Genomic DNA, 22,699 nt, shown 5'->3' with positions numbered 1-22,699 from the left:
TTTCTCTTACTTCATGTTTATCCTTTATCTTACATTTTTTTCCTCCTTTTCCTTTATTTTTACTGGTTTGGTTATGTTGCTAATCTTTCCATTTTCTTATGTTAATTTAAAATTGTAAAAAATTCTCCATTTTCTTCATGGTTACCTTCTATTTTTCCATTTTCATAATGTTGACCTCCCTTTCTTCTACTTAGATCCATTACTTGAACATATTTAAACAATATAGTTCAAACTATTATTTAAATGAATTATCAAGTATACTTCTAACAAGAGGTAACATTTCCCCAATAATTTTTTTTCCTAGTCTTACCCACAATTCAGTACAAGACTTTCAGAACACTTTCATTTTGCCTCTTTTCACTCCCCACCAACAGACCTGTGAAAAATGTTTGCCTCATCCTTTCTTCCTCTCTCTGAACTCTTGGCTTTTTATGAAAAGAGTATTATTTGTGGAATAGTCAAAATTTCCTTTTAAGAATTTGTTATTCTGAGTTCCTACATTTAGTTCCATGATGTAAGTTAGCCTTTGTATACTTTGTTAGGAACCAGTCAATTTTTTTTTCTTGTACGTAGATATCCAGTTGTTCTAGCACCATTTGTTGAAATGATTATTTCCCCCCCCATTAAATTAATTTGAAGCCCTTGTCAAAATCAATTGACCCTAAATGTGAAGGCTTTTTCTGGTTTCTCAATTTCAATTTATTCCAAATGGTTATTCATTTATGATCAATATGTCTATCCTCTTGTCAGTACCATTCTGTCTTGATTCTTGTAGGAGCTGAAATCACTAAGCATGAATCCTCTGACTTTGTTCTTTGTCAAGATTGTTTTACCTATTTTGAGTTCTGAATATCCTAGAAAATGGGTCATTTTATGCCAGAATCGGAAAGTTTCATGTGAATGATAAAATCAATTTGCTCATTTCTACCAAAAGCAGGTGGAATCCATAGATCAAGTTGAGGAGTACTACCACCTTAACAATATAAGTATTCCAATCAATAAAAACAGGATACCTATTTTAATCTAGTCCTTCTTTTTTTGAACAATATTTTGTAATTTTCAATGTAGAAGTCTTAGAGGTGTTTGGTAAAATTCATTTCAAAATATTTTGTTCTTTTTGATGCTACTGCAAACTGCACTGTTTTCTTAATTTCATATTTGGAGGGTTCATTGCGAATTTATCAGAATCTGCTTGATATTTGTATATTTCTATGATCAAAACTCACTGAGTTTCCCATATCTCAGCTACTTGGGAAACTGAGGCAGTAGGATCATGAGTTTGAGGCCACCATGGGCAACTTGAGACCCTATTTCAAAATAAAATATCAAAAGGGCTAGGAAGGTAACTCAGTAGTAAAGCATTCCTCGGTTCAATTGCCAGTTTCAAACAAAAACAGAAACAAAACAAAATTGCTAAGCTGGTCTATTAGCTTTAACAGTTTTTAGTAGGTTTCTTAAGAATGTTCTATATATAAGACTATGTAATCTATAAATAGAGATAATTTTACTTATTCCTTTCCAATATATATGTCCTTTGTTCTTTTTATGCCTAAGTACCCTTGCTAAAACCTCCTACACAATGTTATATATAAGTGGCACAAGTGGACATCCTTGTCTTATTCTGGATCTCAGGAAATAAAGTACCCAGTGTTTCACCACTAAGTATGATGTTGTTTGTTGCGTCTTCATAGATGGCTGTCTTAGAATTTTTAAATTTCTCATATTTGGTACTAGGGATTGAACTCAGGGGTACTTTATCATTGAGCTATATTGCCTAGCCTTTAATTTTTTTATTTTATTATTATTATTTTTTTTAAATTTTGAGGCAGGATCTTCCTAAGTTGCTCTGGCTGGGCTTGACTTTATGATCCTCCTGCCTCAGCATCCTTAGTAGCTGGAATTAAAGACATGCACCATTGCACCTGGCCAATATCAACTTTAAAAAAAAATAGTGGACTTTTTAAAAGATACACAAAATTGGAGCTTATAAATGAAGATTAAGAGGAATGATTTCAAATAAATAAAATGAGCACATAAGATCAAATTCTGGTATTAGCAAAACTGAATAGTAGTCTTATTAGTCTAAGTTTCTAGGTATTCAAAGCATGGTATTAACTATCATTTATTCAGTGACACACATGTATGAAATGCTTTTAGAATATTATGTTGAACTCTCAAAAGAACTTACATGTTAAGAAGCACAACTTCCTCTTAGAAATAAGAAAACTGAATCTACAGGTCACATACAGAGAAATATGTGGGGTTGATTGGAATCCATGTCTATTTTACTCCAAGTCTGTATTCTTTAAGCAGTCAATAAAAGGAAACTTTAAATTCACTTGACAACAGTTTTCCAGAATTAAATTTTATAAAAGTTTTGTAGTGTTAAATATGGGATACTGTGTAATATATTTAATTAGAAACATTTTTTTTCAAGACTATTATTTCACATCATTTGTTGACAGAAAATGAAAATAACTGGTTCTTTTTCAAAATTGTTAACCTTAGTTTTTGGAAATATTCATTAGCTAGTATTTTGTCAGTTTCTTATTTTTTAATTTATCTATTAGAAATGGACACAATTGTATAATGACTATAATCAAACTATTTCTAAAATAATTTGCTATTTCTAAAAATGGATTCTTTCACAAAATACTTATAAATAACATAAATTATTTCTTAAGATATTTCTAAATAAGTTTTATTTCTAAATAAAGCCTATGAATTTATTTTTATTCAGTAATAAGTACTTATCTATTTTCAACTTAGTAATATTTGATTTTGCAACATTAATATTTTACTAAATATTGTAAAATGGGAAATGATTTCAAAAGATCAGAGAAAGAAAATTTTCTACTTTGTATTATCTTTTTTTAGGGGGGTGGAGGGAAGGTACTGAGAATTTAACCCGGGGTGCTTAACCACTAAGTCACATCTCCAGCCCTTTTTAAAATATTTTATTTTGAGATAGGGTCTCACTAAGTTGCTTAGGGCCTCACTAAATTGCTGATGCTGACCCTCCTGTATCATCATCTCCAACCACTGAGAATACAGGTGTGCAACACTGTACCCAGCTGTTATTATGCCTTTTGTTAGAAATAGGCCAGAACGAGGTGACTTTATATTATAAAACATCAGATACATTTTATTACAAATAAATAAAACCTGTACATGTCAATTTCAAAACTAAACACACAGAAATACAAAATTTTTCTGGCTCTCTAAGCCACCACGGAAAAATCACTCTTGCAAAAACCAATTATATTGAATCAATACAATTTTCTTTGTGTCATGATTTTCTGATATAAAACAGTACACAAATTATTAAAAGGAAACAAACTCTGATTAAGTCATCTAAATAGAAAGTCACAATATTAAACTGCCAACAACTAAATATTTGGATAATTTCCAAACTGTATTATTTTTAATTTTATATATATCCTAATATGAAGGGGATATTGACATTAACTTTGAAAAAAATGTGTCATTCAACAGACATGTGTCACAGCTACTGTTTTTATCTTAGTGTTTTGTTTTGGTTACCTTCTAGAAGATCATCTTCATCTATGCCTTTGACGATCTTTGATTTGTAGTCTCGAATAAACATATATTTTAGTAGTCTTCTAAGCTTTTTCTATTAAAAACATGAAATAAGTAAATAATAAAACTTACATACATATTCATTTTATTTAATAAGGACTACTATGATTAATAAAATTTAATAAACCAGTAACCTAGAATCACTGGAGAAAATACAGCAATCTATAGAACAATTCTATAAAATAAATATGTAGTCATTAAATGAAATATAAATGCTAAAATAAAAGTAGTTTTAAAATTACCTATCTTATGAAAGTATCCAGATGTTCCAGAATCACAATAATTATTTTTTTGTGTGTCTTATAAAAAGTTTTAAAATTCTTTTTGAAGATTGTAATAAATACCACATTTGCCATACTAAGGTTAAGTATCCTTATGCTGTAGAATTTTTATACACAAATTTTTATTTTTAAAAAGTGACTCATAAACATCTAGATAATGGATTTATAACAATTGTTTTAAAAAATATATGTATCCTTTACATCTATTTTTTCTATCATCTGAGATCTTTTCACCAAAAGAATTGGTTTGTGTATGATATTTTGGACTATACTGTAACCTAAACTATTTTTAAAAAACTTAAAGATCATGAATGATAGTTAGATATTAATGATGGGCTTCTTCAGATTTATTAGAAAACTACAATACCACTTAACTTTAAAAGTGACTGGTAATACGTAGTAGTAATCTGTTTTGTATTTACACTCAGAAGACATTGTGACTGATTCCCGACCTTCAGGTTTAAGATTTCTTTTCTTCTTCTTTTTCTTTCTTTCTTTCTTTCATTTTGTTTTGTGGTGCTAAGGATAGAACCTGGGGCCTTGGGCTAGGCAAGTTGATCTACCACTGAGCTATATCACCAGTCCTTTTCTATTTTTGAGACAAGGTCTTGCTATAAAATACCCAGGCAGGCCTCGAACATTCAGTCTTCCCTCTTGCCTTGAGGCTCCCAAGTAGGTGGGACTACAGGCAAGTGCCAGCAACATTTGTCCAAAATTTCTAATAATAACTGAAATGTACCACATTTTGCAAAGCTCTTCACAAGCATTTCAATAGCCCTGAGACATAGACAAATATAATTATCATTTTATATACAGGAAAACAGAGGTAAAGATTGGTCTTACAACCAAAGTTCAGCATAGCCAGAAGTAGAACATAACTTTTAAATCTCAGTTTATTCATTTCGAAAGAAAGAAAAGTACCTCCCTAACATGCCTATTGTGAAGAATTCATGAAACAAGGTGAAGCTGCTTAGTCAATATGTAAAACATAGCAGTCAATAACTACTGCTTGAATGTAAACTATAAATTATTATTAATTTTGGTACCAGAGATTGAACTCAGGGCACTCGACCACTAAGCCACATCCCCAGCCCTTTTTTGTATTTTATTTAGAGACAGGGTCTCACAGAGTTGCTTAGCGCCTCACATTTGCTAAGGCTGGCTTTGAACCTGTGATCCTCCTGTCTAAGTCTCCGGAGTTGCTGGGATACAGGTGTGCGCCACTGCACCTGGCAAAACTAGAAATTATTAAGAGGAAAAAACCCACCTGCCCATGGATGGCTACACTTCTTTTCTCTTTGTTCTGATTCCACTTGGTATTTTCATTTTGTTTTATCTGATAGTTCACCTATCTACTTTAAATTCTTGAAACATGTCAGTGTATAAATAAAATTATTACTGAAGAGAAAGATGAGAAAACTGGCAACTGTCACCTAAGACCTATGTCTTTTATTGGTAAAAAGATTCCTTTTGAACTGTAGAAAGTAGTATCAAATGGTATATATTTCTGAAGCTTAAATATGATTTAAAATTTGATTTCCACAAAAGGGCAAGAAAAAATGTTGGAGTGGAATGTAGGATGTACTGATCTTTTGTTATTTCCACCAGTGAAACAAAAACCTGACAAAATGTTCTACAAGGAACTAATGCTAACTCTGTAGTTTCCCAGCTGTTTTTATAAAGAATCTCTGCTCTAGGGTCTCCTTGCTGCCAATAGCAGTCAAGTCTTCTTCCTCACAGCACCACTGCTATGTAGTACTTGATGTGAATTTCTCCTTAAAAATCTCCCAAGTTTTAAAAAAGAGTGAACAAATCTTGCAAATGCTTACTTTTATCTGAGTTCTTCCTTCTCATTTCCAGTCACCATACTAATCATATTTCGCCTTGATTACTGAACCAACATCCTGGGTTATTTGGTCCTGTCTGCAGGACTGCGAAAGCTTCACCTTAGAAATACCAACTTCAACAAATCCTTCAGACTCTCCATCTAAATCACATAACTCTGAAATTCTGGTAAGCCTCAAAGTGGTTCTTCAAATCATAAAGATTTCTTAAACCAGATCATAATCTCTTGAGAGTGAAGTCATTATTTTTCTCCCTTTATATTTTTTATTAACTGAGAGATGATTAACTAAACATATTAAATATTATAAACTATTTTCAAATAGCTACACTCGGAAAATAATTATAAAATTAGGCAAAGAGCAGTGTGAATATTTTAATACCAAGAGTTTAAACAGAAAAAGGAGATGTTTATAAAAAATAGAAATTGTGCTGGGTGTGGTGGCACATGCCTGTGATCCCAGTGACTTGGGAGGCTGAAGCAGGACAATCACAAGTGTGAGGCCAGCCTCAGCAACTTAGTTAGCAAGGCCCTAAGCAACTTACTGAGGCCCTGTCTCAAAACAAAAAGTAAAAAGAGCTAGGGATATGGCTATGTGGGTTCATCTCTGGGTTCAATCCCCAGTACTTAAAACAAAAAGCAAAAAGAAAAGAAAATACCTACACAGACATGTAAGGATAAGTGAGGATTAGTTGTGAGCACATTTTGACACAAGTGTCTTTACATATGTGCCTTTCTCCCTGTATATTCTGGTGTGTAAACTATAGACTAAAACATTAGTTTGATAGTTATGATTCAAAATGAAAAGCTATATAATAAGGACACAGTTTCCTTATGAGTTCAATTAAACACTAGGACTAGAATTTTAACACAATGAAGTTGGTTTATGTTACCTTATCTTTGCGCATCAAAAACAGAAGATCTTCAGGAGAGATTACTCTTGCTCCCCGCAGCTGAGAAACTTCAGCAGCTTGCTGTAACTATTAATAAAGGAAATTTAGGAATTTTTCTCAGTAATATAAATTAAACACAGTATAATTATGATGTCTCAAGAGAGATAAATATACTAAGAACTAAAAACCTTTGGGAGTAATTCAGCAATCACATTATTGCTTTTAAAAGCAAAATACCCTATGTTTTAAGATATTAAAAAATGTCATTAAATTATGAGCCCACCTGTAACTGATATAATAAACAGAAATCCTTGATTTCTTTCATGCAATAGAAAAAAATCATACACAGCTTCCAGAAATGCATTAATGCACCTGAAAATAATTTTATGAAATTTTATCCTTCATACCCATGTGAGCAATGGTTTCACTCAGTATCACTAGCTGAATAAGTATATTATTAATCTGAGCTCCCATGCTGGTATGATTTGAAATAGCCCCATTCAGAACTTTAAAAGATCAACAAAAACAGTAGCTGTTTCTAATATCCAAAGGAAAAAAAATACTTTTAGTTTTGGCAAGTCTTCAGTGAGGAAAGGATTCAGTCCATAAATCATAATACTGGACTACATTAATTTCTTTCCACACTAATCACATGCACACAAAAAGTTAACTGTATCTGGAATGCACAACAACACGAAACATACTGCATGAAAAGTTAGATTCCCCTTGAAATGCTCATCTGGGCCTTTATATCTACAAAGTCAAGTTTGCAGGAATTCTGAAGCCCTAGAAACACAATCTTACTTGAAACTGACCTGGAAAATAAAAGAATGTGAAAAATGATAGTTCTACTTTTTGGCAAAGACAAACTCAGTTTCTTATTTTGATTAGTTAGAAAGAACATAAAATACATCCATCTGAGAAAAATAAAGATGCTGGAGAAAACACTACAAAAATGAGCCTGTAACTTCTTCCAAATATGATCAAGCCATGCTGATTACACTGAAGCAACTTTATCCAATATGAAATATTATAAACCTTTTACATATCAAAGCTGTTCTTGAATGCATTCTTCTTTAAAAGAAATAAATCTAATACATATTCCTAAACTAATCTTTTAAAAGTGGCACTGTTATCTTAACAATTATATCAAATTAAACAGTGCATTTGTGCTGAGGAAATTTAGCTTCAATGTTAACACAATTTTACTAAATAAGCTTCAAACCTTCTGTAAATATACAGACTACAAAACAGACTATAAACTCCTTATTGTCAGATTTACCACTGAATTTCCTGGATACTGGTGGTTGGTATATAAACATAATCCTACCTAAATATAGAAATTTAAATTTAACCATTTAAAAAGAAATCTTGGGGAAAAGGTTTTTTAAAAGATGATGTATCTACCCAAAAATAAACTCAACAGTTTTAAGAATGTATGAACATACTTTTTCTAAAAACTGGAAGTGTCAGGAAAATATGTATACATATTCTTTTTCAAATACAAACATTTCTATCAGCTAAAATACATGCAGTCAGTGTGTCGAACAACATGAGTTTGCATATCCATTTGGCTGCACACACAGAGAGAACCAGAGGCAGCATTGTACATTAAGTAACTTTTTTGTGTTCTTAAATGTATAGTGATTTGAAAACTGAAAATCAATACGTAGATATACGTAAGTTCACTCATGCTAAGAAAGGATCAGGAGAAATATGTATCCCCCAATTACTAAATGGTTTGCCCATACTACATATAAATAATCTCTATCACACTGTTTAAAATGTCAGTTTATAAAAATGTGTTAAACAGTACAACCAGAAAGATAGTGAAAATAGAAAACAAAGACACAGGAGAGTTCAACATGATAAATCACCTTCTCCAAAGTTGTCATGTTTATCAGCCAAAATTTATCTACCTGATTTTCTAATTACTCTCAACTAATAAAATACTCTTACTCGCATTAGCACTGCAGCACTCCCTAGAACACCCAGGGCTCTGCCTAGTTAGTATGCCACTGGCACTGAAAGTTATCACTAGGTTATCTTACCAGGGCCTGTCCAATTCTGATGTGTCCTATGCTTCAAAATTACTCTCCCATGAAGTAATTTGACCTTTTCTTCTCTACCAAAGGAGGGGATCAAATGGATCAGGTAAATAAAGTATCTACACCAACAAATGTATTATCATTGGAATACTTCTAAAAATTTCCATGTACACCTAAGCAGCAAGAGCAAATCAAATATAACAGCACTATCTTACAAAACAGATTGGCAAACCTTAGGGGACCTTTAAACTATTGGATTCTAAATTGCAACGCCTACAAATTGTTATTCATCTTAACTGCTAACATGATCCCCCTCAAATATGGTGTTGGATTATATTATTAATGAGTATATAAGCTAGGCATTAAGATATTTATTAAGCATAATATCCTAAGTTTTTAAAGTTAATACTTTTTTTGGTTGTTAATGAACATTTATTTTATTCATTTATTTATATGAGGTGCTGAGGATCAAGCCCAATACCTCACACAAATGAGGCAAGCACTCTACCACTTGAGTAAACTCCAGCCCCATAATATCCTAATTTAACTGCTACGATGACTTTACTCAAATATCATCTTCAATTCTTATTTGGAGATCAAAATAATTCACTATTATCTAGCATAAGAATGGTCTTTACCTTGAATGACTCAGATTTTCCCTCTATATCTTCATTCCATTCCATTTTTTGTTTTTCTCTCATATAATTCCACATTTAAGCTCCAATAATTTTTGTCTGTGTATTTATGATGGTTAATTTTATGTGTCACCTTGACTGGGCCACAGGGTGTCTAGACATTTGGTCAAACATTATTCTGGGTGTGTTTATGGGCATGCTTCTGGATGAGATTAACGTGAATCAGCAAATAGACCATGTAAAGCAGACTGCCTGGTTTTAGCTCACTTTCTGATGCTATAATACCACAGGCGAGGTAGTTTATAAACAACAGAAGTTTATTTGGCTCAGAGTTCTGGAGGTGGTGAAATCCAAAAGCATGGGCTAGAATTTGGTGAGGGCATTCATTCTGCACTATAACATGATGGAAAGAAAAGTGAGTTTGTACAAGACATAGAAAGGGTGGGGGCCAAACTTATCCTTAATCTAGGAGCCCACTCGCAGTATAACTAGTCTACTCCCGCTATAACTAATCTACTCCCACGATAAGAGAATTGATCCATGAATGAGAGCAGAGTCCTCATGGCCTAGTCACCCCTATAGGCCCCACTTCTTAATATTGTTACAGTGGTAATTTTAAACATGAGTTTTGCAGGGGACATTCAAACCACAGCATCGTTCCTAAGTGGACAGACCTCATCCAGACAGTCAAGCATCTGAATAAGCTTAACAGAGTAGAAAAGGCTGCACAGGAGGAAATAGTTTCTGCCTCACTGAGCTGGGACGTTGGTCTTTTTTTGCTGTGTGCATTCACCTGAAAGAAACATCACCTCTTCTTGTGTCTGGAAGCTGCCAACTTTCAGACTACGTATCTACAAGTTGGCTCTTCTGGGACTTGGCCTCCATAACGGTGTGAATCCTAATATGGTAGTATATTCAAATTATGAAAATTCTTGATTCTTCTTAAAAGATGCAGCATGTTCTTATTAAAATATAGGCTTCAAAATAATGTTCTCAAAGAAATTAGAGCTATGGTTATCTTCATATAACAATGTTTATCACATGCCCTAACCATAAAATGTAAATGTTCAGTGCACAATCTTTTAATTGTACTTGTTACCAAGTTTCTTTTTTAATCTACCTCCAGTTTCCTAACACTCCCATCTCCCAATTCCCTTTAAAGTAAAACTTCTAGGTCTAGGATAACAAATCCCCAAAAGGCAGTTTATAATTATTTGCTAAGTGTCAGCAACCTATTTTCCCCTCCAAGATTTTCAGTTTTCTATTTATAATATAAGGAAGAGCTACATGAAGTCCATACACTTATATTGAAGCTGGGGCCCACATAAATTCAGCAGACAGATTTCTCTAGAGTTTCATATGGTTTTAAATGTACAACAATTAAGCTGAAAATTCCCCAATTATTAAGACATTGAAAATAGTACATCTAAACAATGCTTCTGTTGTATATCTCTTTTCTTTATGTTTTCCCCAAATCCTAGGTCTTTTCCTTTGTGAAGATAAATAGTGAAAGACAGGCGTTGTTTCATTATAATGAAAAGGTAGCATCTTAGGTTAAGTTATTGCCAGATCTAAATTATTTGTCTTTCTAGCCATCTGTCCATCTATCAAGCATAAACTATCTAACCAGGGTAGATTCCAGCCTGGACTATGAAAGGACAGTCCTGCTTACAACCATATTTACCAGCCACAAATAACCTCAAAGGTCCTCTCTGAATTTTCCACAATGTGACTCAAGAAGTTGGAGTTAAAAATATATATATATTACAACTCTGGTTTTACTATCAAGTAACTGCATATATTTAGATACAGTGAGTAACTTCTCTGGATTTGTAGGTTTATGATTCTCTTTCATTTAAAACAGGTACTTTGGGACTTGAATGACTCTTAGAATTAATAATCTTGGTATAATAATAGCTAGTATATATTGAGTACCTATTATTCATTTTTTAAAATTCTAACTTGTTATATATGACAGCAGAATGCATTACAATTCATATTACACATATACAGCACAATTTTTCACATCTCTGGTTGTATACAAAGTACATTCATACCATTCGTGTCTTCATACATGTACTTAGGGTAATGATGTCCATCTCATTCCACCATCTTTTCTACACCCATGCCCCCTTCCTTCCCCTCCCACCCCTTTGTCAAGTACCTAAGTTGTACTAGGCTCTATGCTATGTGTATTATAAGTATTAAGCTTCCAATTTTAAAAAGTTAGTATCTAAAGTAACATGTATATAACAGTAAAATCAAATAATACAATAAATTTTTTAAGGACATATAGGAGAACCTTGCCATATTTCTTTCCAATCCACAATCCTGCTTTCATCAGCAAACATTTTCAACTTTTTGAGCTTGTTTTTGTTGTCTGCATATCTGAAATAAACTTATAAGTTTTTAATTTTCAGTTTTATATATTTGCAACTATTACAAGAGGTGAAAAATATTCAGAATTTTTAAATGCCCCAAATTTAAACATCTTCTTCCTTTTATTCTGATCTTACCTATAAATTGTAATTTTTGTCAAATTAACCACCAGTATTTATATTATTATGCATATGTAGACATTATAAACAGGTTGGCCACTATAATTAAATTTCTTTTATAATTTGTTTTCTTCTTGGTTTTCCTTGTACTTTTTTTCCCCCAGTAAACCTAATATTATTTCATAGGAGACATTTGACAGTTTGAAATACACTTGGATTTCTTGCTTTATTTTTTTGTTGTTTTTAGATGAGATCTCACCTGGAGCTCTCCAGACTCTCTCCTATTCTTGTTTTGGATCCTTCTTCATCTCAGCTTTTGATCTTCCTTAATGCACTTTCTCATTTTGGTAGAACAAAAGCTCTAAAGTTTCCTTTTAGTTCTTGAGTACAGTTATAATAGTTGCTTTAAAATCCTTGTCTATTAATTTCAACATCTGAGATATCTCGGAGTTAACTTCTATTGAATATGTTTTCCCCTTTGGTATGGGTCATGTTTTCCTTATACTACATATTTTAAGTAATCTGGGACTTCATCTGAGATATTGGGACTGTCATAAGAAGTCTGGACATTACATTCCTTTCAAGAATGATGACTTTTGGGGCTGAGGATATAGCTTGGTTGGTAGAGTGCTTGCATGCACAAGGCAATGGGTTCAATCCCCAGTAAGCAAAAAAAAAAAAAAAAGATGACTTTTTTCTTTTTCTTTATGTTGGAAAAAATGTATTTTTACATATCTGTTAATATGATCCCAATTTTGTTAGCAATGTCCAAAGCACCAGAATCAACAGCGAGTCAAATTTATGCCTTCTTTCCATCAGGTCTGATCAGGGCATTGACCTTGGCCACATCAACATCCCAGAGCTTCTTTACAGTCTGTTTAAAATGGTGTTTGTTGTGCTTGAGCCCCACAATGAACACTAGTGTGGTGTTGTCTTCAATCTTCATGGTTGACTCCATAGTGGAAGAAACTTGATGATAGTCTAATGGTCAAAGTTGTTTCTTCCAGGGAAGTTCTTCCAAGGATATTTGGGCTACCTCTACTGCTACATGTCTTAGGCCACTGGAAGTTACATGACAAGTGGATCTTATCTTCTTTTTTGTGGCTATGGAAGCCTTTTAACACTACCTTCTTAGCATTCAAAATTTTTGCTTTGTCTTCAGCTTTGGGAAGGACAGGAGCTTCCTTCTTTGCTTTCGTGCCATCTTGATGAAAAGGCAATTTTTTTCTTTTTAAATAGGGAGTTAATTAGAATGGACTCAAACTACATCATCTCTCTCCACAGCTGAAATGGACCTCTGAGAGCTGAGAAAGGGTTCTTAAAAAACAAATTTTAAAATATCTGTATGACTACAATGTATTTATGACACTTTCATATTGAACTGATAATCTGGCTAAGAATAGAATTCTAGGTTAACATCATTTCCCCTCAGAACCTTGAATACTCTTTGTAACTGTTTTCTAGCTTAACATGTTCCTAATGAGAAGTCACATGTATTTTGACTTCTAAGCCATTATAAGACTTTCTCCTTATTCACAGAAACTTTTACTGCTGCCCTCTTTATACTTCAAATTCTGAAATTTCATGAGGCGTGCCTTGGTAAGGGTCTTCCTCATATATTTTGCTGGGTACTCACAGGGATACTACAATCTGCATATTCTTGTCCTTTACATCTGGAAATTTTTCTTTGATTTTCGTGAAAATTTCCTTTCTTCTGTTTTATGGGTTCTTCCTGGAATGTCTATTAATTGAATATTGGTAGACTTGTCTGTGGGATCTGATACTATGAATCATTTTTTATTAAACCTCTCAAGACAGTAAAACTTTTCTGTTTTACCAAAATGGAAAAGAAATTGTTGGATATATAGTTTGGATAGGACACTAGTATAAAATATTGCCTTTTCTTTCTATAAATCTTCCTGTTTAGAGGTACCTTTAATCCTGAATTTTCCTATGTTCCAATGGCTTTATTTTTCTCAGGTCTCTTATTTCTATCTAACTTAACCTAACAGAATTTTTGACAATTCTCATTTTCTGTGTCTTTGTGGGTTTATGCCTTTATAGATGATTGTGCTGTTTTTTACTGGGGTATTGAGAGCTTTGATAAAAGCACATGTTCCACTCACGTTTAATCAAAAGGTTAAACTCCATTTTTAATTCTAACATTTATTGAATGTAATACCCTGTCTTTCAGATATTCTACATATTATCTCATTCAACACTAACGACATATTTATGAGAGATGTCCAGACATAAAAAACTGTTATATTTAGTAATAAAATTTCAACATCCAGGCGTTCATGTTTCTCTCCAAGATTATTTCTTATTCAGAATAAAGAAAAATGTGATCACCAAATTAACCCTGATGTTGCATTGAAAAAAATTATGCATAAAAATATTAACAGATGTCTCCCAAGTTACAAAGTTCAACTTAACAATTTTTTTTTTCAAATTTATAATGGTGTGAAAACACTACTCATTCAGTAGAAATGGTACCATGATTGCAGTATGCAGGTTTGTTGTGCTCCGGTGATATTCAGCTAGCCTTGCCATCATGAGGGAAACAACTGATATACTGCCATGTATTGTGTTGCTCTGAGGTACATTAAGCATATTAAATGCATTTCTGACTTGGGATGTTTTCATCTGATGATAAGCTTAACAGAAGGTGACCCCCAATAAGGTGAAACGCATCTGTATTTACCTATAAAAATCTCTTCCACTGCTGGCAAATGAATGGTTCAAAAACAAAATACTGGATCAAAACATGTAAGCCAGTGGCTTTTTACACACATATAGCCTAACAACTAAGAACAAAGCAAGTGTTTGGCCAGGTGCTGTGGTGCACACCTGTCATCCCAGGTATTTGGGAGGCTGAGGCAGGAGTATGACAAGGAGTATGACAAGGAGTATGAGCTCAGCAAAGGTAAGGTGCTAAGTAGCTCAGTGAGACCCTGCCTCTAAATAAAATACAAAATACGGCTGGCGATGGGCTCAGTGGTGGAGTACTCCTGAGTTCAATCCCTGGTTCCCACCACTCAAAAAAAGCAAGTGTTTTAAAGGAAATATAGTCATAACTAAATGAAATAAACATTCAGAACCCTATAAATGTAAGATATTTGACCTGGTATTTTCCTATTATATGACACTTTATTTTTTTCTTGGTATCTGGTCTTTCACTGTCTTTAACATTTGAAACGTAAACAAGTATATAAATTGCTATAAGTGGTGTATAACTTCAGAAGTTTTGCTTCTTACTCTTATTTTTAGAATAGTAAGTGAAATCATTAACATTTTAAAAATATAAGGTTATATTATATTTATCAATTATCAATATTTCAGGGCTCAAAGAATTCTTATATATTTATTTTCAAAAGAATTACCAAACCACAATCAATGTGATCTTATAAGGCTTTAACAAATGTCCATAAAACAATGATTCTGTATTTGTCTGAAGATAGCAACTTCGACATGAAATAATTCTTTGGTTACTCATTTAAATGTGAAATTAGGAAAGCAAGTATTAAGATTTGAATACTTTCTTTTAACCTACTTTGCATAAAAGCCATTCATAAGCAACTTTGAAGTTTAAATGTACCCATATTTTAAAAGTAAGCAAAGGGGTGTTTTAGAAATGTTTAAAAGTTAATATAAAAGTATTAAACCAGATTCTAGTTTAAATAATATAGAATAACTGTACTTATTATACTAAAACTTATACACCACTCTCTACTAAAACTAGATTATAGTCGGAAGTACAATATTGTTAATTACATAAATACTGTTTAAAATGTTAACTACTATTTAACTATTGACAGTAAAATACAATCTACTTAAGTATCTAAATTAAGATACAATAAAATTGCTGAAAGATGGAAGCTTATCTTGAATCTGTACTACATAATTTAGAGCCATCTTTTATAACTCAGTAACTAGACAATTATATATAATTTTTAATTTTAATTTTTTTTTAAATTTTGAGACAGGGACTCACTAAGTTGTTTAGGATCTCACTAAAAAGTTCTATATTTTTAAAGTCCTAAGACATACATTTCACTTGCATTTCCTAAATTTTAAAAAAAATAAAAACTTTTGGTAGCTTACAGAATGTGTGCTTTCCTTGCCTCTTTGCCTCCTCTTTCTCTGTATACTTCTTGATGAATCTGCACCCTTCCTCCTCATTTCCTTCTGTTCACATTTCTAAAAAGGTACCCTAGGAAAAAGTTATAGCTATTTCTTATTTCTTCAAAAGCCAAAAATATAGCAGATAAAAAGCAATGTTTATTGCTATATTTCCAGAACTCTTCCTTATTCATCATAAGTTATCTTGAATTCATTTCACCCTAGAATGTGTAGGAATAAACATAGGTCTTGAATTAAATCCCCATGTTGAGATCAGGGCACTAAAAGCATCAAATTACACCAGACCACACACAGACCAATGATTGGGATCTTTACCAAATGGAAAGAAGGTAATGCCAAAGAATAATTAGGGGGATTGAGAAAATTGATTTCTAATATTATCTGTATTACTACTACTCTTGTTTTAGCAAATACAACTTTATGATTATGTTTTTTAGATAAGAAAATATATGCAGAAAGCCAATTTTAGACTTTTAGAATTGCAGTTTCTGATGCTAGGTGTGAAGCAGGCAGAAGAGATATGCTGTGATACTCAGTGAAGGTGTGGCTTTCTTGGTCACTACAGGATATTGGAGTGTTTCTGAGCACTTAGATTCCTATACCTCCATTTTATGGTCTAACAGTGAATAATCTCCATGCTAGTTTAATAAGATTTAAAAACTATTACCTTAAAAATAGTTTCTACCTGGGCCTGGTGGTGCACACCTGTAATCCCAGCGACTCCAGAAGCTGAGGCAGGAGGATCACAAGTTCAAAGTCAGACTCAACAAAATCGAGGTGCTAAGCAACTCAGTGAGATCCTATCTCTAAATAAAATACAAAATAGGGCTGGGGATGTGACTAAGTGGTCGAGTGTCCCTGAGTTCATTCCCTGATACCACCGCCCCCAAATTTTCTATACCATCTTGTTTTTTTCTTTTCATAACATTTTTAAATGCTTATGACTTGATGCTTAAGTGAGATAATGTCTTTCAGCATATAGAAAGCCTCAAATATAATTTACATTTATTGAGAAAAGAGAAATTAAAATTTTGGGTACTCATAAAAAAGTTTGTAGCTTTTAGTATTCATAAAGTCTGAGAGCCATTACCAGACATTTATTTAGCATTAATGTTTCACAATAAACAAAGTTAGGATTTAAATAATTTCTGTGGAAAAATGTTTTATATTTCCCCCACCCACTGCAATTCCCCTTAGGGCCTCATGAATGGTAGACAAATGGTCTACCACTGAACTATACCCACAGCCCTTTCTAATTTTCTTTTCCTTTCTTTTTTTGAAACAGGGTCTTACCAAGTTGTTCAAGTTGGCTTCCACCTTGCAATCCTCCTGTCTCAGCCTCCTGAGTAGCTGGGATTATAGGTGTGTACCACCATAATGCCTGCACAATAGTTTCTAATGTGTGTGTGTGTGTGTGTATATAATATATACACACACACACACATATACATATATACTTGTATTGATATATATACACACATATATGAAAATACATATATTATATATATAAATATATATCAATACTTGTATTGATATATTATACACATATATGAAAATACATATTTATAAGATAAATATGGAGATATGTGTGTGTGTGTGTGCGCACAAGTATATATAACTAAAATCACTTTCTTCAAAGATATAAGGTAACTCTCACCTAAACTTAAATGGAAAAATTATTTGGCTTCTTTTGATAAAGAATTAATTGTTTCTCTAATAATTTCTCATGTAGAAATCACTGTGATATTAAATACAACGCATCCATTAGTATTCATACAATTTCACAGCAATAGCTTTAAACAAAAAAGCTGATCTTTCTCATTTTCAAGTTCTTCAAGTGGTAAGTAAAGAGAGATAAATACCAAATGAGCTCCAAAGAGCCTTTCTGCTTTTGTTATCTGATCCTAGTATTTAAACCTAGTGGAGTTTATTTTGGTTTCATAATTAAGTGTTGGCGTCAAAGAGAGAAGAAATAAATAAGAATCACAAAAAGCAATAGTGCAACCTGGTAAAATGCATATGGGAATCAATTTTCAAACCAGTGGAAATAACAACCAACCCAATTAACTGTATGAGTATGGAAGGCAGTTATGAGGTTGGGCTCTTAGTTAGTATTAATTATTTATTTTACCATAATGGTTACCATAGTACACAAATCAGCAGGTGATATAGGAATTATTTCAGTATCCTTCCTAATAGTTTCAGATGTATTTGAAAGCCAAAGACAGTTGCAAAATGGGATTATAGCACTGTAATCACTAACAAAGTATCTATTTCCTATCTGCCCTGTGTTTTATCATATGGTGAATAGAGATAATTTGTATATACTTCCCCCTTAGTCTGTCTGAGAAAGTAGCCCTTATTCAAATGTTTTATCTAAAGATTGCTTGCATAGGAAAAGTAATATATGTTGTATTCAGCATTTACCAAATTAGATGTGTATATGTAAAACAAAATGAAAAATCAGGTAGGTTTCCCATGCCCAGATATCAGTCCCATATTCCACTATGTTATTAAGAAGGGCTCAATAAGATGATAAGTTTACATCATATTACACTCAGATCACTGTAAAGATCAAATAAAATAATGTTGTGTAGATAAAAACAAACTATATAAACATAAGATATTGCTTAGGAAGGGTGCAGTTTTGGTTAGGGGGAGGTAAAACAGCAGTGTATTTGGGAAAGGCCAAGAGATTTCATTGAGAATACGGTAGGCTGAGAAAATGTTTAGCTTTGGTTACTAAAACCAAAATTGGGATACTGCATTAGATTCATTCATATCAGGATATAATTATTCAATAATACTTACACAGTCATATTATGAAAAAGTAAATAACATAAAAAGATAGAAACCTATGGCCTTCAAAAATATAAGTGAGATGTCCCCATATCTCTGAGGATTTCTCTAACTGAAGCACAGACCTATCACATTCCCTTTTCATTGGGCTGCCTAGGTACCTGGTGTAACTTCAGCCAGTTTACCAGTATCACTTCTGTTTTGTAATAATCTCTTAAAGAAGGTTTCCCTTCCAGGATGAAAACTCTCCATTAAGGTATATTTCTAGAATGAAGTAAAGTGGTATTTAAGTAATTTGTCAAAAGCCAAGAAAGACTAACAGTTTTATGCCAGATACAGGGAACAGGCACAGAACTACAGCGGGAAGGCTAAGGACTGCTGAGTAATATTCTGTGCTCTGAGAGAATGTGAACAATAACTTAACGCAATAGAGAGTGTATCAACTAACCAAAGCAAAGAAACAAAGAGATCCAGAAGAAATACCAATTATATTGCAGAGATATTAAAAATAAGTGAGGAAAAAAGGCAGAGAGAAATGGTAATACCTAACACACAATAACACATAACAATATAATAATAATAATAACAACACATAATAGTGATCTAGCATTTCCTTTTCTTGATTCTCAACACAGTGATATTACAGAGGGGCAAATCTTCCAACTATTGTTTTTTTGGGGGGGTGATGGCTAAAATGAAATATATAAGCATGGGAGTAAAAGATCAATTATTTTTAATTTAACACTGATCTCTGGTATGTTTATTTGATATACAGTTATGGAACACCTAGTATAGATAGTCATGAGGGTGGGAACTAGAAATTACACTAATCAGAAGTAAAGCAAAGGAAAAAAGGAAACAACAACAGAAACAAACAAGAATAAAAATGAAAGCATAGTCCTTAATCTAACAGACCTTATGGATGGATTATTTTCTAGTTAAGATGTATAATAAATGTCAGCAGATCTTATGACAACTATAAAATTTTATTCTGAAATATACAAGTTCAATGAGGCTATGCTGAAAATGTTGAACAGTGTATTAAGATAAAACCTTTGCAAAAGTTGTATAAGGAAGTCAAGCCAAATTTTAAGGTTATTAATTTTGAGAGTTCCAATAACATTCTATAGATTATGTAAAATGTCTATAGAAAATATCCATAGTCATCTGGAGTTAATGTTTGAATTCTAGCCATGATTAATTTCCAGCCTAAAGGCATTTCAGATTGTATCTCCTAGTCTTTAATCTGGATTTGGAGAAAAACTCAGTTTTCAGAATATATCTGGCTGAACTTAAACTAATATATGTGTGTCTAAGTCATCTTGGAGGATCATTAATATTTATTTGCATACATGTTTATCAGTAGGAGCTTGGAGAAAAACAGAAAGCAGAGTTTAACTGGGTAATTGCAGAAGAGTTTAACACAGGAACTATTTTTAAATCTGAGTAGTTTAGGGAAACTACCAGGGATAGTATGGTACCTACATGCCATTACTCTAATATAGCCCACCTCCAACTAACAGCAAGAAATCCTTTCTAAACCTAGGCTTAGAAAAGCAGGGGGATATAGAAGTTGCCCAAACCTGGAAGCTTAGAGAAGTTCACCTGACAGGGATACAACCAACCCTGATTTTACATTAATGCCACTCAGGACCTAATGGCCACACTCAGCTAAAAGGCCAAGGGCAAGACAGATCTAAAGAGATGAACCACATAGGATACAGGAGTATTTAGGGCAAAGAGAGGATGAAGGGATAAATTGAGGATATCCAATATCATGAAGTCTTTAGACTTAACAAGATAAACTTGCCAGGACCATTTTACCCCTCAAATGCTTAAAGTGGAATGCTCTTTGTCACCTTCTAAAAATATTTCTCTTCAGAAAATTTTAAAATAGAAATGGGTGGAAAGTGTACTCTGCCAAATAAATAATGTGGTCCACTGATGAACACTGTAATTCTAGATTCCACAACTTAATTAAAGAAAGGGCAGCATCAGTAATTAGAACAAGAATAAACTAATACTTGTTTGGTATACTATGAAATGTCTCACTGATTCACATACTTCTGAAAAATTATTCTTCTAATCCTTGAAAAAAAAAACTTAAAGGTAAGGTGATATTAGTATTTTACAGATTTTTTTTTCAGATAAACATTTTACATACAAGGGAACAGTAAATCACAAAATTAAAATAAGAAGAGAGGATTTGAACAAGTCTATCAGACAATTATTCCTTGTTTCCACCTAATTCCACAGCTAGTAGATAGCTAATTTTCTAATATTTAATGGTTTCTTCATGTAAACTATATCTAAATATGTGAAATAATTGCCCAATCAACATTCACCATTATTGGACTTAGGCAAAACTAGCAGGTTTTAATAAAATATTTATGAAGATGTAAAACTCTGATAAAATTCCAGTTCAAATGTTTTGTTTTTAAAAATAGGTAAATAACTTTTCATATGGTCTGTAACAGATCTATTATTAAAATACACAGCAATTCTTTATGACATTCTTTTAGAAGTCTTAGTTTGCTTTTAAGATTTATGAAATTCAATTTTTTTCAGTTGGTGTATCAGATCTAATACTGGTTGTATGACCTTGTGAGCTAGGTAATTACCTTCAATTTCCCCATTTTTAATATGGATTAAATGGCACTGTTATTTCAGAATTGGGTACAGGTATTATATTGTACATGCAAAGAGGCTGGAATAGTTTTTGATATCAGATTCTCAAAAGACATTAATTTTCGTTGCATCTTTACTATTTTCTGTCCAAAAGGTGATATGCAGAATTAATATGAAAGAAATACTATCCCAAAGTCTGATTAGAATCCAGCTCTCTGCTTCCTTACTAGGTAGAGATAGATGTGGGAGGGAGAATTTTTAACACCTAACTTGATTTCGGTGCCATTTATGTACAGACTTCGGTGTCCAACCTCCATCAATATTTATCCTATGAATTTTGTTTCATTTGTTGAGTTAAAGTACTGACCCAGTTGCAAATATGAAGTAGAAATGAAAAAATACCCCAAACTGTATTAACTTCTATGATATTGCCAAGTGGTAAGTATTTATTACAGATTCACAAATAATGGGTAGAAAGTTCACTTGGCACTTTAAAAAACATATTTTTAGTTATATGTGGACACAACATCTTTATTTTGTTTATTTTTATGTGAGGCTGAGGATCAAACTCAGGGCCTCACACGTGGCAGGCAAGTGCTCTACCAGTGAGCCACAACCTCAGCCCCACTTAGCACTTTTATTTGCTTTTCTGAAGCACTTAGTCCTACTATATAGTATATTAATATTAAGACAAGAAATGTAAAAGTAAAAAAGAAAATTAGAGGATTGATATGTATTCATCATTCAAAACAGAAGTTTTCTAAGACGGAGAAAAAAATAATTAAAGAAAAAATTCAAAAAATATTTCAGTAATAAAAATATAATTCCAAAAAACTCTACTAAATGCTAGACATGTTGGATGAAAAAAGACCATCCCAAGTCATATTCACTTATCCATTCATGAGTATTTTTTGAGAAGTGGGAATAATAATTTTCTGAGAAGTGGGATATAACATTGAACAAAATATATAAATGTTTATATTGTCATGGAGCTTATATTTTAATGGTGAAAAGACAAATAATAAATTAACAAGTTATGATAACTTCTATGCTAAAATAAGAACTAAGAAAGGATAAAGTATGCTGCGGGGGGGGGGGGTGGACTGGGATTGTGGATCAGAGGCTGAGCGCTCGCCCAGCATGGGTGGCACCTGGGTGCGATCCTTAGCACCACATTAATATAAAGGCATTGTGTTGTGTCCATCTACACCTAAAAGATAAATATTGAAAAAATATTTTTTAAAAAAAGTATGCTAGGGATAGATGTTGTAGGTTATTTTACACAGTTAAACAACTTTTCATATCAGATCAGAGCAGTACTCACTATTAAA

At 32.6% G+C, this 22,699-nt stretch overlaps 1 protein-coding gene across 5 annotated transcripts in view; it reads right to left on the bottom strand.

Moving 5' to 3' along the window:
- Window positions 1–22,699, bottom strand: part of Supt3h (SPT3 homolog, SAGA and STAGA complex component) — a 478,415-nt gene that overhangs the window by 144,467 nt on the left and 311,249 nt on the right. For all 5 annotated transcript variants that reach the window (XM_040282738.2, XM_040282740.2, XM_040282741.2 and 2 more), the window contains 2 exons: window positions 6,618–6,704; window positions 3,544–3,634 (listed from right to left, as the gene is read on the bottom strand). In XM_040282738.2, coding sequence (XP_040138672.1) covers window positions 3,544–3,634; window positions 6,618–6,704 — 178 coding nt within the window. The remainder of the gene's footprint in view (window positions 1–3,543; window positions 3,635–6,617; window positions 6,705–22,699) is intronic.

Source organism: Ictidomys tridecemlineatus, chromosome 8 (assembly GCF_052094955.1).
Source record: "Ictidomys tridecemlineatus isolate mIctTri1 chromosome 8, mIctTri1.hap1, whole genome shotgun sequence".
In the NCBI taxonomy this organism is placed as follows: domain Eukaryota; kingdom Metazoa; phylum Chordata; class Mammalia; order Rodentia; family Sciuridae; genus Ictidomys; species Ictidomys tridecemlineatus.
This window is presented reverse-complemented; position numbering and strand designations above follow the sequence as displayed.